At 33.0% G+C, this 15,849-nt stretch overlaps 1 protein-coding gene across 1 annotated transcript in view; it reads right to left on the bottom strand.

Annotated features, from left to right (window-relative positions):
• The window catches only part of Epc2 (enhancer of polycomb homolog 2), a 100,115-nt gene that overhangs the window by 49,757 nt on the left and 34,509 nt on the right, over positions 1 to 15,849 (bottom strand). Inside the window, exon 2 of the mRNA XM_042683438.1 lies at positions 15,107 to 15,266. Within this exon, the coding sequence (XP_042539372.1) occupies positions 15,107 to 15,266 (160 nt within the window). The remainder of the gene's footprint in view (positions 1 to 15,106; positions 15,267 to 15,849) is intronic.

Here is a 15,849-nt window from a genome sequence, read left to right as displayed (position 1 = left end):
GAAGGGAAAACAACAAATCATTTATAAATAGGGATACAAGTGGACCCATTGCAACAATAAGATGTATAAGTCGTTATGTCGAAAAACAAACTTTACTATTTTGGCTGGGGGGTGGGGGGTGGTGGTTTGGGGGAGGTGGGAGATGGGAAGGGGAAACAAAGGAGGAGGCAACAACGCTGGATAAGAAATGTACTCATTATCTTGCCCATGTAATTGTAACCCCTCTATATGGTATTTTCACAATAAAAAAAAATTTAAAAAAATGTTAGCAAGAACTAAAGAGAACTAAAGAGAGAAAGAGCAAATACTACTATATATTAACTTTCAGTGAATCATGGAGAAAGGTCTACAGAATTCTTTACAGTATTCCAGCAAATTTCCCATAACTAGAAATTAGGACAAATATTTTAAATTTAGCTAATATTTCAAAACAAAAAGGTTTTGAATTATGTTGTAAGTACAACTTTCTTGGAGCCCAAATCTTATATTCTAATATAAACCCAATCCAATTCTAACATGTAGCTATCAACTTAGGCTGTTCTAAGATTAAATTCTCCATCACAGAAAACTAGAAAATTTAAAAATATTTCAATTTGTGTATTTTAAAATTATATAACAAGAACTACTAGTACTGGAAGAGGGCCAGAGAAAATAGTCAAAGAGATGAAAAAAATATTTCCTGTTTACAACTGTCAAATAAAGTACTATACGTTCACCAAGAATTCTTGTTTCAATATCTCAGTGCTTACAAATTCACTAGAAATGTCTCAAAGAGAAAGTGAACTCCCTGACTAGGCTTGAATAAAAGGTTTATTTACTTTGTACTATCAAAAATGTTGTATCTTCTAATTTGCTAAAATTATTGTCAAAAAGTTTTATATTTCAAAGCATAATAAAACCTATTTAACTCGTTAATTGAAGTGAAGTTAAAATGAAACTTTGAAAAAGAAATATTTTAAAAATAAATAAATAAAACTATATATAGTCTTAGTCCTCATAAAATACACACACAGGGGCTGGGAAGGTGGCTCAGTGGTAGAGTGCTTGCCTTGTATGCACGAGGCCCTGGGTTCAGTTCCTCAACACCAAATAAGCAGAAAAAGCCAGAAGTGGCACTGTGGCTTAAGCGGTAGAAGGTAGCCTTGAGCTGAAGAGCTCAGGGCCAGCACCTAGGCCCAGAGATCAGACCCCATGACCAACAAAAAAAATAAAAAATAAAAAAAAAATACACACACATATATAGTCTAACAAAAATACAGCATATGATGTTTTGAAAGGAGTAGCATTTTGTACTTAGAAATTTCTTCGAAATGGTTATAGACTATACTTGGCTCTGCATGGGTTTTTCAAAATTGAATAAATCCCATTCTGCCAAAATCTAGTATTTATTACTACTGAAACCATTGAAAAAAAAAGGCTATAAAAGGGGCTGGGAAGGTGGCTCAGTGGTAGAGTGCTTGCCTTGCATGCATGAGGCCCTGGGTTCGATTCCTCAGCACCACATAAGCAAAAAGAAAAAAAAAGCCGGAAGTGGTGCTGTGGCTCAAGTGGTAGAGTGCTAGCCTTGAGCTGAAGAGCTGAGGGATAGCACCCAGGCCCAGGGTTCAGGCCCCACGACCAGATCAAAAAAAAAAGGTTATAAAATTTTGAAAAGAATTTTCTGTGTTCTGGCCCTGGGTCTTGAAATCAGGGCCTAGATGCCTTCCTTAGCGTCTTTGTTCACAGTTAGTGCTCTGCTGCTTGAGCTCTACTTTCAGCTTTATGATAAGAAATCTGATGGGCTTTCCTGCCTGGGCTGGTTTCAAATCACGATCCTCACATTTCAGCTTCCTAAGATTTTTTTTTGAAAGATTTCTTTTTATAAATCTCTAAGAAAAATTAAAAAGACAAAGTCACAAATACAAGTAATGTTACCAATGATACTACAAAATGAGAATATGGATTCTTTGTCTCTGTGCCTGACTTACTTAACATAATTTTTTCCAAGGCTTTCAATTTCTTTAAAAATGGTACAATATCATTTTTTCCAATAGATGAGTAAATTCCAATGTGTATATATACCACATTTTCTTGACCAATTCATCTTTGGAGAGGTATTTGAGCTGATTCCATACCTGGGCTATAGTGAACAGTGCTGCAATAAACATGGCTCTGCTCATGGTGGCTTTACTGTATACTGGTAATCTTTTGGGTAAATGCCCAGGAGTGGAATTGTTGGATCATAAGGTAGTTTCATGTTTATTTTTTGGGAAACTACTACACTACTTATCAGAGTAGTTGAACAAGTTTATATTCCCACCAGTATTAGGAATGGTATTTAAGTGTATAAAATGTATTAACTGAAATACATACTGTAGATTCAAGGGAGATTTCAAGAAGTATAATTCCTTAGAAAGCCAAAATCAAAGTTCAGCAAAAAAAAAAAAAAAAAAAAAACCAACAAAACAAAATAAGAGAGTACACAACAAGAGGGTAGGGTGAGATCAATAGGAAAGGGGTAGACAAACGAAGAGGAAAAGGAGGGGGGAGTGCAAAAAGAATCTATGTATATCTAACAATCAAGAAGAATGAGGAAATGGTTGGGTTGGGAAGGATGGATGAGATCGTTGAAAGAGGTGACATTAATAAGATACATTATATCCATAATCTATTTTGTTAAATGGCAACTCTGCTGTACAACTACTTAAAGACAATAATTTTAAAGTAAAAAATTAAAAAAAGAACTAGCAGGCACCCGTGGCTAGCTATTCAGAAGTAGTGGTTCAAAGCCATCCCGGGCAGAAAAGTCTATTAGACTCTTATTTCCAATAAACTATTGCTAGCCTTTAGCACAAAGAGGCTCAGGGAAAATGCCTATGACCCAGTACCAGCAAAACAAACAAAAAGCCAACAACAACTCCCCCCCCCAAAAAAAACATGCAAAGCTACATGTAGAAAAAAGACACCAGTGAAATTATCATATATCAACCTCAACAATGATGCTATCAATAAAAATGCTATCAATAAAAAATGATCCAGACAATGACATGGTAAAAATCTAAAAGTAAATAAAAAGAAGCTTAAAATCAACTATTGAGTTTTCAGAATTCTATCCTAACAGCATGTAAAAAATTGAACGAAAATGAACAACTCTTGGATCTGTTAGAGAAGCAAAGTCAAACAAAAACTAGAAAAATAGATAAATATAGAAAATGAGAACTTATTAGAACAGAAAATTCTAGGTGAACCAGTACAGAAGGGTGTTGGTGGAAGACCAAAATTATAATTAATATATTACTGAAGGCCTAGTATGAAAAGGTGTGAGAGAGAAAAACTCTGGGTACTCCAGTCACAGAAGAGAAGAAAGTCAGGCATTCTAGAATTTGACAGAATATTTCAGTTTTTAATGAACCTTGAACTCAAAAAAAACTATTTCACCAGAGTCTAATCTGCTGTTTTTTTTTTAAATCAGAACCTATCTGTTCTGAAATATGGAAAAATGCCATTCCACATACCTCTGGTCTATATAAAAAAATACATTACATATAGTCATGTATAGTACATAATACTTGGTAATAAATGGTTTACTGAATTATGTATTCATTATATTGTACTTTTTTGGTTTTGTTGTTCTATTATTTGCTTTAAACAGGGTCTCATTATATTATCAGGCTAGAGCAACTCCCGAGTAACTAGTACTACAGGCACACTATATACTATACTTTTTAATGAATGTGTTCCTACTACATGCATACATATACTACATATATCACATATATACTTATATACTATATACTAAATATTATCCATACACATATACTATATATGTGCACACACACACACACACACACACACACACACACACATATACCATATGTATTTTGTACTATAAACCATTATGCACTGTTACATCTGCAGTTGCTTCAGACAACTCATGTTCACCATGTTATCCAAGAACCACATCAAACAAATGACTTTCACCATTTAGGTTTATGTAAATAGACTCTATGATGTTCATAAATGACAAGATTGTCTGATTATGCATTTATTAGCAAATATTCTGTCATTAATTGATTCACAACTGTGTATTTGTGAATATAGCATGATAAATGGGACAAGAAGGAAGGGTATTTCCTACTATATCCAAATTATTTCGAGTTAGTTTAATTGTAAAGATAGAGTGCAAGCTCTAGAGTAACCATTTTTAAAGAAAAAACAAATACAAAACAAAAAAAGGATGTAGGATAATTGATAGGCTAAGAAAGGAGAGAAAACAGAATAGAAAAGCTTCAGTTGAAAAAAAGGGATTGGGGACTTGATTCAAATGGTTAGAATGCCTGTTTAGCAAGCCCAAGGCTTGAGTTCAAACCCAACATCTGGAGAACACTCATACACAGGTTGGAGATATAGCTCAGTGGTAGAGTACTTGCCTAACATATGTGCAAAGCCCTGCTCCTGCTAAACACAATTCTCAATGTGTGTCTAATGATAAGAGCATCAAACCATGTAAGATAAACCTTTAAAAAAACTGCAAAGAGAAACAGATAAATCCAAACTTTGAGACTTTAATACCCTTCTACCAGAAATGAACACTAAGGACATGCTCTGAAATTGACAGCATCATCAGTCAAATTATTATTAACACATACAGAATATCACATTCAACAAAAGCAGAATATGTATTTTCTCAAGCTCACATAGCACATTTACCAAGACAGATCACATCTGAGCTATAAAACAAACCTCAACAAATGACAAAATCATAAATCATACAAAGTATGTTCTAAAACTAAAATGAAATTAAACTCAAAACAAGTAATAGATAGTTAGAAAATCCCAAAACACTTGGAGGTTAAACAAAACACTTTTACATAACACATGAGCCAAAAAGAAATCTCAAGAAAAACTTTAAAATAGTCTGAACTAAATAAAAACAGATGAGTAAAATATCAAAAGTTGAGTAGCACTTGGGAGAAAAACATGTAGTACTGAATGAATATATTAGAAAAGAAGATAGAGCTAGTGTCCACCTTAGGAAACTAGAAAGAGGAGAAAGAGGTTTGAGTAAACTGAATTGAAACAAAACCGATGAAACAAAAGCTACAGAGAAAAGACATAAAAGTAATCACTAGGAAGAAAACAACCAAACCAAAAACAATAAAGTTTGAAATCAATAGAAAAAAAAACAACTAAATCAAAGCTATTTGAAAAGATCAATAAAACTGTCTAGCCAAGTCACTAATGGAAAAATACAATATGTGTATGTATGTATATGTGTATACTATATACATGTCCATATTACCAAGGACAAATGTAACTATGTTTTCTGCTTCATTGTGCTATGAATGAAAAAAGCTCTAAAAAAGTAAAGCTTACTAATTTGAAAATGTCATATATATTATGGTTACAACCATAAACAAACATGCATTTGGATTTTAAATCCTCTAGACTTTTACATTAAAAATCATAAATCTCATGATGAATAAAACTAGAAGGAAGAAATTTACTTGCAAAATTAACCTATTCCAGTTCAGGCATCTATGCAGGAAATGAGACCCTATTCTAGAAATAACCAGTGAAAAACAGGCTGGAGGTATTACTCATAATAATTGCCTAACAAGTCCAAGGCCCTGAGTTCAAATCCCAGGATTGCCTTTACCCTCCAAAAAAACCAAGATGAATCAATAATAATTAAAGTTTGGGAGGCATTAAAAGACCATAATTAATCGACTTCTGGAAATATTCTAAAATTGTAACAAAAAGTGGAGAAATATACAAACACATGTAACTCATTTTAGGATGTTGTTTGGTTGCCTTAAGATAAACAGAAAATAAGTTTAATAACATTAACATTCACAAGCCTTGACCATTCAATGTCAAAATAACAAAAGAAAAGATTAAGATTGGTCTTAATATTCCACCTAAAAGGCATGGTCTCTTCCATAAGTCATTTACTCTTAGTTTTTGTTATTGATTTCAGAATTCTAAATATTGGTCTTTGTATGTAATAGTTCTCTACTTCAGGAAACTTGCTTAAGAATAACTTCAAGAACTTTCCTGTAACTGTATAACCCCTCTGTACAATAAAAATCTTTACAATAAAAATGTATTATATTATACTATATATGGTATTATACAATACTATATATATATGTAAATATGTAAAAGAACCTTCCTATGTCGCACCGCTAGAGATGCTGATTAATCCACATACCTACCTAATTGAGGGAAGAAGCTCTGAAACACCCTGTTCTGTGGGTTTGGGAATCACTGCTAGGGTTCCCAAAGCCAATATTTGAAATGTACTAAATATATTCATTTTCATTTTCAAAACGCAAATCCCTTCACAGCTTTCTAACATAAGGAAAAAGTTAGTAAAAATAAGTCAATTAACTCTCTGAAAAGATCATCATCACTGATAAAATTCTAGCCAAGCTAACCAAAAAATGAAAACAAATGATTAGTATGAAATACGAGAATAGGAATATGCCTCAGGTGGTAGATAATCTGCCTAGCTAATTTGAGGAGAGTTCAAACAATACTGCCCCCTCAAAGTAAACTGGTGGTCATTACTATTGATTCCACTGACATAAAAGAATAAAAGTATTATTATAAAATCAGGCACCAATGGCTTACTCCTACAATCCTACCTGCTCAGAAGATCGAGATTTGAGGATCACAGTCCAAAGGTCAGCCTAGATAGAACAGTCCTTAAAACTATTTCTAATTAATTAGCAAAAAAAAAAAAATAGACTGGCCAACAGTGAAATAGACAAGTGAAACTTTGTAGTACAGAGTTTTTGTGTGGTACCAGCACACAGTTTAAAAAAAAGGGGAGGGGGGTTATAATAACACAGCCCTAGGTCCACAAATTAATAACACATTAAATGGAAAAAAAGGCTAATAAAATAAGACCAGGAAATCACTATAAATTTGAGACAAAGAGACTGAATTTAAAAAAAGAAAAGAAGCTCTTTTGAAAGAAAAAGTGATGGGTTCACTGGTAAATTGTGCCAAACACTTAAGGAAAAAATTAGAAGCAAAGAGAACACTTTCTCATTCATTCTATGAGGTCAGCATTATTCCATTTCTAAAACTATTAGACAGTAAAATAAAACTACAGACTAATAATGTTCATAAACACAGATATAACAAAATACTAGCAAGTGAATCTAACAATATATAAAAAGAAGTATAAACCAAGACCAAGTGAGATTTATTCTAGGGCTGCATTGCTTGTTCAACATTCAAGCATCAATTAGGTTAAAGAAGAAAACTCTCATGATCTGATCAATAAAGTCAGAAAAAATATTTGACAAAAATCTAATCCCCCTTTACAATGAAGCAATAAAACAGGAATAGAAGAAAATAATAACAATAAAACAGGAATAGAATTTCTTCAGTTTGCTAACTTCCAAATTAAACCAACAGCTAAGCATAATTTAAAGAACTAGAATGCTCTCCTATTAAGAAAAGGAACAAGATGTTATCTCTCACCACTTCTAATGAACACTGTCCTAGAAGCCCTAAGCTAAGGCAATAGCTTAAGAAAAGAAATAAAAAGTATACAGCTTAGGAAAGAGGAAATCAAACTCTGCTTCAGATGACAAGACAACTGTAGGAAATTCCAAACAACTGACAGAAATATTCTGGAACTAATGAATGAGTATAGTAACTATATATTCAAATGCTGGTAGACCAACAGTGAACACTTGGAACTTAAAAACACAGGGCTGGGAAGGTGGCTCAGTGGTAGAGCGCTTGCCTTGCATGCCTGAGGCCCTGGGTTCGATTCCTCAGCACCACATAAGCAAAAAAGAAAAAAGCCGGAAGTGGCACTGTGGCTCAAGTGGTAGAGCATTAGCCTTGAGCTGAAGAGCTGAGGGACAGTGCCCATGCCCAGAGTTCAGGCCCCACGACCCGGCCCAAAAATAAATAAATAAATAAATAAATAAAATAAAAACACAGTATTATTTACTATACTTACACCAAAGAAACAATCCAGGATAAATAATATATAGCAGTATATAGTATACATATGATCTATATGAGGAAAACTGCACAGTTCTGAAAGGAAATAATAGTATTTAAATAAACAAAAGGATATTTTAGGTTCATGAATAAGATTACTACTATTAAGATATCAAGTCCCAGCTAATTAGGAGGTTGCTGGGCAGGAATGTCAAACGAGACTCTTTACCTCTAATTAATCACAGAAAAAGCCAGAGTGGCACTGTGACCCAAATGGTAGAGCTCTAACATTGAGCAAAAGGAGCTCAGGGACAGCACCCAGGCCCAAAGTTCAAGTTCCAGGACTGGCAAAAAAATAGAAATAAAAAATATGATAGATATATATTTACATATGATATGTTTATAAATATATTTCTGTATGTTAAATATATCTTATATGTACCTTATATATCAAATTTTATAGTGATTTATAAATAAAGTATACCCCCCCAAAAAAACTAACAAGTTATTTTGTGAACACTGAGAATGTATTGTAAATTTCAAATGGAAAAACAATCACCCTAATAGTGAAGAACAATCAAGTCAAAAGAATCATACTATTTTCCTTTTGTATTTGATACCAAGTGACTTAGCAGTATGAAAGTGACAAAAGTGGCAAAGGTGAGTGGAACAGAACACAGGGAGACTTATATAAATACAGTGACTTGACCTAAGGACAAAGGAAGAAAAAGAATTAGACAGAAAACAATAGTTTTTCAACAGTGATACTAGACACTCATCCATATGGAGAAAAAAAAAGAACATCTGAGCACAGACCTTGTATCCTTCATAAAAACTAACTCGAATGAAAGACCTAAAAGTAAAATACAATGTATAAAATGTCCAGAAAATAATACAGAATAGTCAGTAATAATCTTGGGTTTGTGGTGAGCTTTTAGAAACATCAAAAGGATAATCCATTTCGAAAATCCATTTGAACCTCAGTACCTTTAAAAACTTGTACTCAAAAAACAAAAAAACAGGGAACGAAAAGACAAACAATAATGAGGGAGAAAATATGGAAAGCACATTTCTATAAAAGACTTTTATCTATAATCTAGTTCAGAAATGGGCTAAAAGTCTGACAGACACCTCACCGAAGAGATAAAAGTCAATCAATCATATGAAAAGCTCACCATCCTATGACATTAGGAGTTGGTATATTAAAACAATTAGATATCATCTCACATCTATCAGAATGGTTAAAATTCAAAACAGGACAATGCCAAGTGCTAGTAATGTTGCAGAACAATAGAATTTTCACTGTCATTGGTGGATGCAGAATGGTACGGCCACTTTGGAAGACAGTTATTCTCCCAGATATATATTTACCCAACTAAGTTTTTTAAAAAAATACACATGAATGTAAGTTTTATTTATAATCATGTAAAACTGGAAGCAAACAAGTTATCTTTCAACAAGTGAAGAAATGAACAAGTATGGTATACATTGTATAGCCATGTTATTCAATGATAAATGAACTAATAAACAATGAAAATACATAGAACCTTAAACATATATCAACAAGTGACAGAAGTCAATTGAAAAGACTATATACTATATATACTGTTACTATGCAGTATTCTGGAAAGGAAAAAAAAAATGGAGGTAGCATAAAGTCCTTGGTTGCCAAGGACTCAGAAAAATACAGGTTTGCTTTATGGTGAAACTCTTCTATAGGCACTACAAAAGTTAATCCTTGACATAACAAAATCCACAAAACTGTAATGTTAATGATATCATTTAGTTACCTGGAAGAATGCTTATTCTTTCTTTTTTAAAAAAAATTATTATAATAGTTTTTTTAAGGCAAAGCCACAGATATACATATACAATAGATGCACATATACAACATAATGGTTATTCATTTTAAAAAGAAAGAAGATCTAACTTTTATCTATGCTAGTTACCGTTAAGAGATGGGACAGCAATTCTTCTTCGCAATTAACCTTTTACTTTCTATTATAATTAGAGTACAAACATCACTCAGTAAACAACCCTATTTTCTTAGTATCACAGAAAGATTATTCTTGAGTCAATAAAGCATACTTTTTCTGAATAAGTTCTGTGGGAAAATGATGGCTTTACTTCCAATCCATTTTAGCCTCTTTAAAAGGTACAGGAACCATGAATTTTTTGACAGAGCATCTGACAAAGATCCTATACAATTAATTTAATGCAAAGCAACTTTTATTTTTTACCAACCATAGTGCTTTGTGGGAAATTTAGGAACCAATAACTGCCACATAGCTCTTTCCCAAGTAGAGCCTCCCTCTATTAAGATTAAGCAATGATCTTCAAAGAGAGCCTAGAGCAAGACTAAAGGTACTAAAAGACACTTTTTGGCTCTGTTCAGTTAGTCCCTAATGTTCAAAGGTCCTGGCTAATCTAATTTTGCACATCTTCTTAGTGTGTGCTCAAGTGTGTATGTACATATATATTGGAATGGGAACATTTTTTTTTAAAGACTTGGCCTGTATTGTCGCACAGATGATTCTCTTTAATGTCTTTGATTTGCAAAATTTAAAAAGTTTTTTTTTTAATTTTTAAATGGAACTGGGGCTTTTCCTAATACCAAAATCCACCTTTCAATGGTAAACCTCACAACTGTACATAATAGAGTAAAATGTGAAATGTTTACTTTTATTACTTTTATGGGACCCTTTACTTAAAGTTTTTTCCATTTGCCTAGTGCCTACCATCATTTCCATGCAATGCTCTTCTATTCATTAGCCCCCACCAGGCCTAAGGAGTAGAGTATTCTATACCAATGTGTGCATATGTCTTTTCTATCAATAGGCAGTTTATCCTATTTTCCCCAAAATGAGTCCTTTAACTGTACCCCTTAAGGTAATGAATTTCTATGTTTACTGTGAAACTTGCAATGATGAGCCATGCCTCATAGCAGTATTTTGAGGAATTGGCCATTATGAAACAGTAAAGGTCAAAAAGGCGAGTTAATAACTATTTCACTGTCTTTTACCCATAACTGTGGGGGAAAAAATCTTCTAAATTTTTCAGTACATTAAGTGTATGCGAGATGTTTTTACAGATAGAGAGCCTACAGAATTATATCATCTGGGAAAAATAGAAGGCTTATTTCCTTTAGTCTTGCATGGAAAACTGACAGACACAAGATGTTGTAAAGTGTTAATAATCCAGGGGTAATGTACTATCACGAGAAAATCTTTCACAGAGAAGCTAGCATCTAGCTGAACATGCTGAAGTTCTACTTCTGGTAACATCTACTAGCACAACGATGTGTGCTCCGTTATAGTGACTTCATTGAGAAACCTCAAAAAAGGTTCTAGGTGTTTCCATGCCAAGACACACATACCTTATGACCAATCCTTCTTTTGTGTCCTGTCTACTAATCACACCATATCTATATTCTGTGCCATAATATATCCAATTTATGGCTTAACCTACATGTTTTTAACTTTTCCTGGTTTAACATGACTTTTATTTATTTTAATTATTATTGTTTTTTGGGGGGTCGGTCATGGGGCTTGAACTAAGGGCCTGGGTGCTGTCCCTGAGTTATTTTGCTCAAGGCTAGTGCTCCACCACTTTGACCCACAGCTTCACTTCCAGTTTTTGAGTGGTTAATTGGAGATGAGTCTCTTGGGGATCTCAGCCTCCCAAGTAGCTAGGATTATACATGCCTGTGCTAACATGGCTTTTAATCTATTGTGCTGTATTTTATTCTAAGTCATTGTAGCTCTCCAACCTCCCTCCCCTTTTTTAATACTGAAAATACAAAAATGATATTTTTCATTAAAAGAGTAACGTAAACAAGTAAAATTTTCCAAAATTCTTCATATTTAAAGGATTGTTATCATATGCAACTTGTGGGTGGAGACAGGAAGAGGAAACTGAGGGAAAGTGAAGGAAGGGGTAACATTGTCCAAAAAGAACTGTACTCACTACTTGCTTATGAAATGGCAATGTACCTGTGTACAACACCTTAATAACTAAGCTCTATTTTTTTAAAAAAAGAATATAATAAAAAATGTAAGACTTCTATTTTAAAAACTCCAAAAAACATAAATTTAAAAACTGAGCACATATAATCTCCCATACAACAATAGGAATATGTCATCAAATTGTGGATTATCAATTTGAGAGAAACTGATATACCTTAAAATAACAGATAACATATAAAAACCTAAAATATAAATAACCTGAAATATACAACTTGAAATATAAGTACAAAAATCAGAATAAAAATTTTATTTAGTTTGATATAGTACAATATACGCTATATAGTATATACTAACTGAAAGTCAAAAAAGTTGTTACAATAATTCTTTACTATTTTATTCCATTTTATAATAGGAATTAAGTGAAATTAAAACATTAAGATTAATGTTTACTGAATCCAATGAGTCTAACCTAGATGAGTTACACACAATTTTTTGTTCTTGGTTTACTAGAATGGTCTTTACAAATGGACCTACTCTTCTTAGTTCTACTCTTATTAAAATATGAAACTGATATTTTGACTTAAGAGAATACTTAAAATTCCAAATCTGAACAGCAGTCTCCTTCCTTACTGACAGAAAAGTTCAAGGCAAATTCAATAAGCTAAAGAAATGCAAAATCAGGAAACAAAGGAACAAATCTCAAAAATGTTTATAAGCATATTTCTCTTGAATACTTCAGAGAAGTCACTGGAAAATGACTCTACCACCAAAGGTTTTTATGGTTATTTAAAAGCAATTCAGTAAGCCACATACCAGTGGCTCATATTTGTAATCTTAGCTACATTGAAATCTGTCTATTGTAGTTCAAAGCCAGCCTAAACAGGAAAGCCTGTGAGATTCTTATCTCCAATAAACTACCAAAAAAGCAGATAGTGGAGTGCTAGCCTTGAGCAAAATAAACACTGAGGCCCCAAAGTCAAGCCCCAGAAAAAAAAAAGAAAAAACTTCAGTAAATCAACAAACATACCAGTTATCTAGCACCTACAAATCAAACACCTTACTCTGAGGACACAAAAGAAAAACACAGTTCCTGACCTCAAGAGGCTCACAGTGTACAAGAAGAATAGTTACACAAATAATTGTATTAAAATGTGGTGAATCCTCAGAGAGCGGTATGAACTATATCCTCTAATAAGCAAAATAGGCAGAATGAAAAAAGTCATGGGGGTGGTGGGGGGAGGTATTGGGGGGGCGGGGAGAGGCTGGGAAGGGATGTGAAGGGTAAACAAAGGAGGAGGCTGCAATGCTTGATAAGAAATGTACTCATTATCTTGCCCATGTAATTGTAACCCCTCTGTACAAAAAATAAAAATTAAAATTAAAAAAAAGAAAAAGAAAAAAAAAGAAAAAAGTCAGTAAAATCTAAGGGAATTAGGTTTGAAATAAGGGGGGAAAACATTTAAATAATTCCTTGCTTTTAACATGTAAAGACTATAAAACATGACAAAGAAAATGAGATTAATTTCTATACTCCCTATGACACAGAAGGATGGGAAAAGCAACAGAGAACAAATCATTAGAAAATTTTATTTTTCAATTCTATCAAATCTGAAGTGCCATCAGTTATAAGATGTACCACTATTATATGTATACAAAAGGGGGAAATGGGGAAAACAGCTTAATGTTTAGGTCTTACTATTAAGAATTTAATAAAACATTTCTATAAGGATATACCTTCAATGTAAAATAAAGAAACCAGCCAAGCAAAAAGGAACTCTGTATTTCTAAGTTGTCCTTAGAGAGAAGGAAGAAAAAAAATGTTTCAAAAATTAAACTTTGAGCAAGTCTGTGGCTAGTTGGGTAGCATCTGTGGGTTCTTGGCAGAAACAAATGCAAATTCTCTTTAGAAGAACAAGACTATACTCCTAGACAACAGCAATTAAATATACAATCTAATTGCCAAAATGAAAAACAAAAAAAAATGTGTAATAGGATCGATGAAAAAGTCAACCTTAAATCTGTTATTTTGGGATTACCTGGGGAACATTCAAAAAAGATTGCTCAGGATACCCAGAGATTTTTCAGACAGGTAAGTACTTTAGGTTGCTCTGGAATCTCTATTTTAACAAGGTACTTGACTTTGTTTTTACTTTTTAATCTAACAAGATACTAAGGCACTAGCATTTGTGTGCAGTTTCAGGTGAAAGCTCCTACAACAGACAATAAAGAATGGAAGGAGAAGAGTAAGGATGGGAAATAGAGAGCAGGAAATATTACAAAATAGAACACCTGTCTGGCAAACTTGAGGCTCTGAGTTCAAACTCCAGTATAGAGAAAAAAAAAACTACTCTTAGGAGATAATTGAATTTGTTTTAAAGCTAGAGATGGTATTCATTTAAGTAGTAAAACTGGGAGGAAAACAAGTCCAAGAGAGGAAAATTAGACAGACATTTTAAAAATTGGATTCTACATAGAATCAAATCCTGTAAAATTTCAGCAGAAACAACCCTAACTCTTGAACATTATAACCACTGGGTCTTTAAAAATACATCTCATTTGGGTATCAGCTTTATTTATAAATAAATAAATCCACCTTTTAGCTGCAGAGCAAAGTATAAGTGCTACATAAAATCCTACACTGAATGTTAAAAATATTACTAAAACTCAAAATAACCTCCAATAATTTGTAAGCACAGAACTAATCACATTTTTTGTTTTTTGATTATATTAGTGTGAAACTCAGGGTCCTGCTGGCCAGGTGCTCTACCACTTAAGCCACACCTCCGCTCCAGCCTGATTTTGCTTTAGTGGTTTTTCAGATAGTTGATTTTTTTTCTCTTGGACTAGACAGGTACCTCAATTTTCCTGCATGACTGGGACTACAGGCATGCACTACACACATCTGGCTTGTTGGTTGAGGTGTATATGTAGGGTGGTGTCTTTGTAACGATTTTCCTTGGCTGGACTCAGATTTTCCCGATTTGTGACTCCAGCCCATGACTTGCTGGGCTAGGCCACAAACTTTGATCCTCCAGATCTCTGCCCCACTCGAGTAGTGAGGATAAAAGGTATATTTAGTTCCACTTCAATTTCTATTAATTAGTGTGTATGAACGGAAAGAATTTTAAATTCTGAGCAAAAAATTTTTTCATTGGTTGATAAATAAAAACAAAAACATTTAACAAACTTACGCTGAATATGAATGAACTGCTTAGGCTGTTTAAACTCTCCTTTGTACAAGCGATTGTAATAGTTGACGTTGCTTTCTGCTTCAGGAACAGGAATGACCATGCTTTCTTTTTTCTCTCTAAATACTTGCTGTGCCGAAATAGCTCGCTGTAAATGATGTTCCTGGAAAATGTAAAATAGGCAACATAAATTGTTTGGTAAGATTAATTCAAGTATAATTCTATTTAAAAGTTACTTGTTTAGTAATTACAAGAATCAATTACATATAGCTATTTTGCTCAATTATAAATAGTTTCTTTGCTGTAAACCTATAGAAAATATTACCACTGCTCTCCCACAAAATACCTATGGCTCATACTGACTGATATCATAACAATATATTATTGTAATTTTAGTAAGTAAAAAATTTTAAAACCAAATAAATATATGCATATACATACTTAAAAGAACATTGATCCTTTTATTTGCTAAATTAATTGAAGTATCTGTCACCAATACCAGATTAGGAAAATAAACAAAAATCACAAGAAAAAAATTTGTGCTATGAATTTTAAGTATCTTCAGTATGTTCTGTACTTATATATTTGAAGTTCCACTAGTAGAAAATTCTGAATAATTCAAAGACAGACAAAATTATGTTCACAAAATAGTTTTACAATCAAGGCAAAAATATTTTTAAATAACTATCAAACAGTTCCTATAGCCAGCTCTTAGTCCTTTTTTCTTTAAAATCATTTCCATGACT

The sequence above is a fragment of the Dipodomys spectabilis genome, unplaced genomic scaffold (genome assembly GCF_019054845.1).
Source record: "Dipodomys spectabilis isolate Male_0828 unplaced genomic scaffold, ASM1905484v1 ptg000081l, whole genome shotgun sequence".
NCBI classification, from domain to species: domain Eukaryota; kingdom Metazoa; phylum Chordata; class Mammalia; order Rodentia; family Heteromyidae; genus Dipodomys; species Dipodomys spectabilis.
Note: the sequence above shows the minus strand (reverse complement) of the source record. Positions and strands in the feature narration are given on the sequence as shown.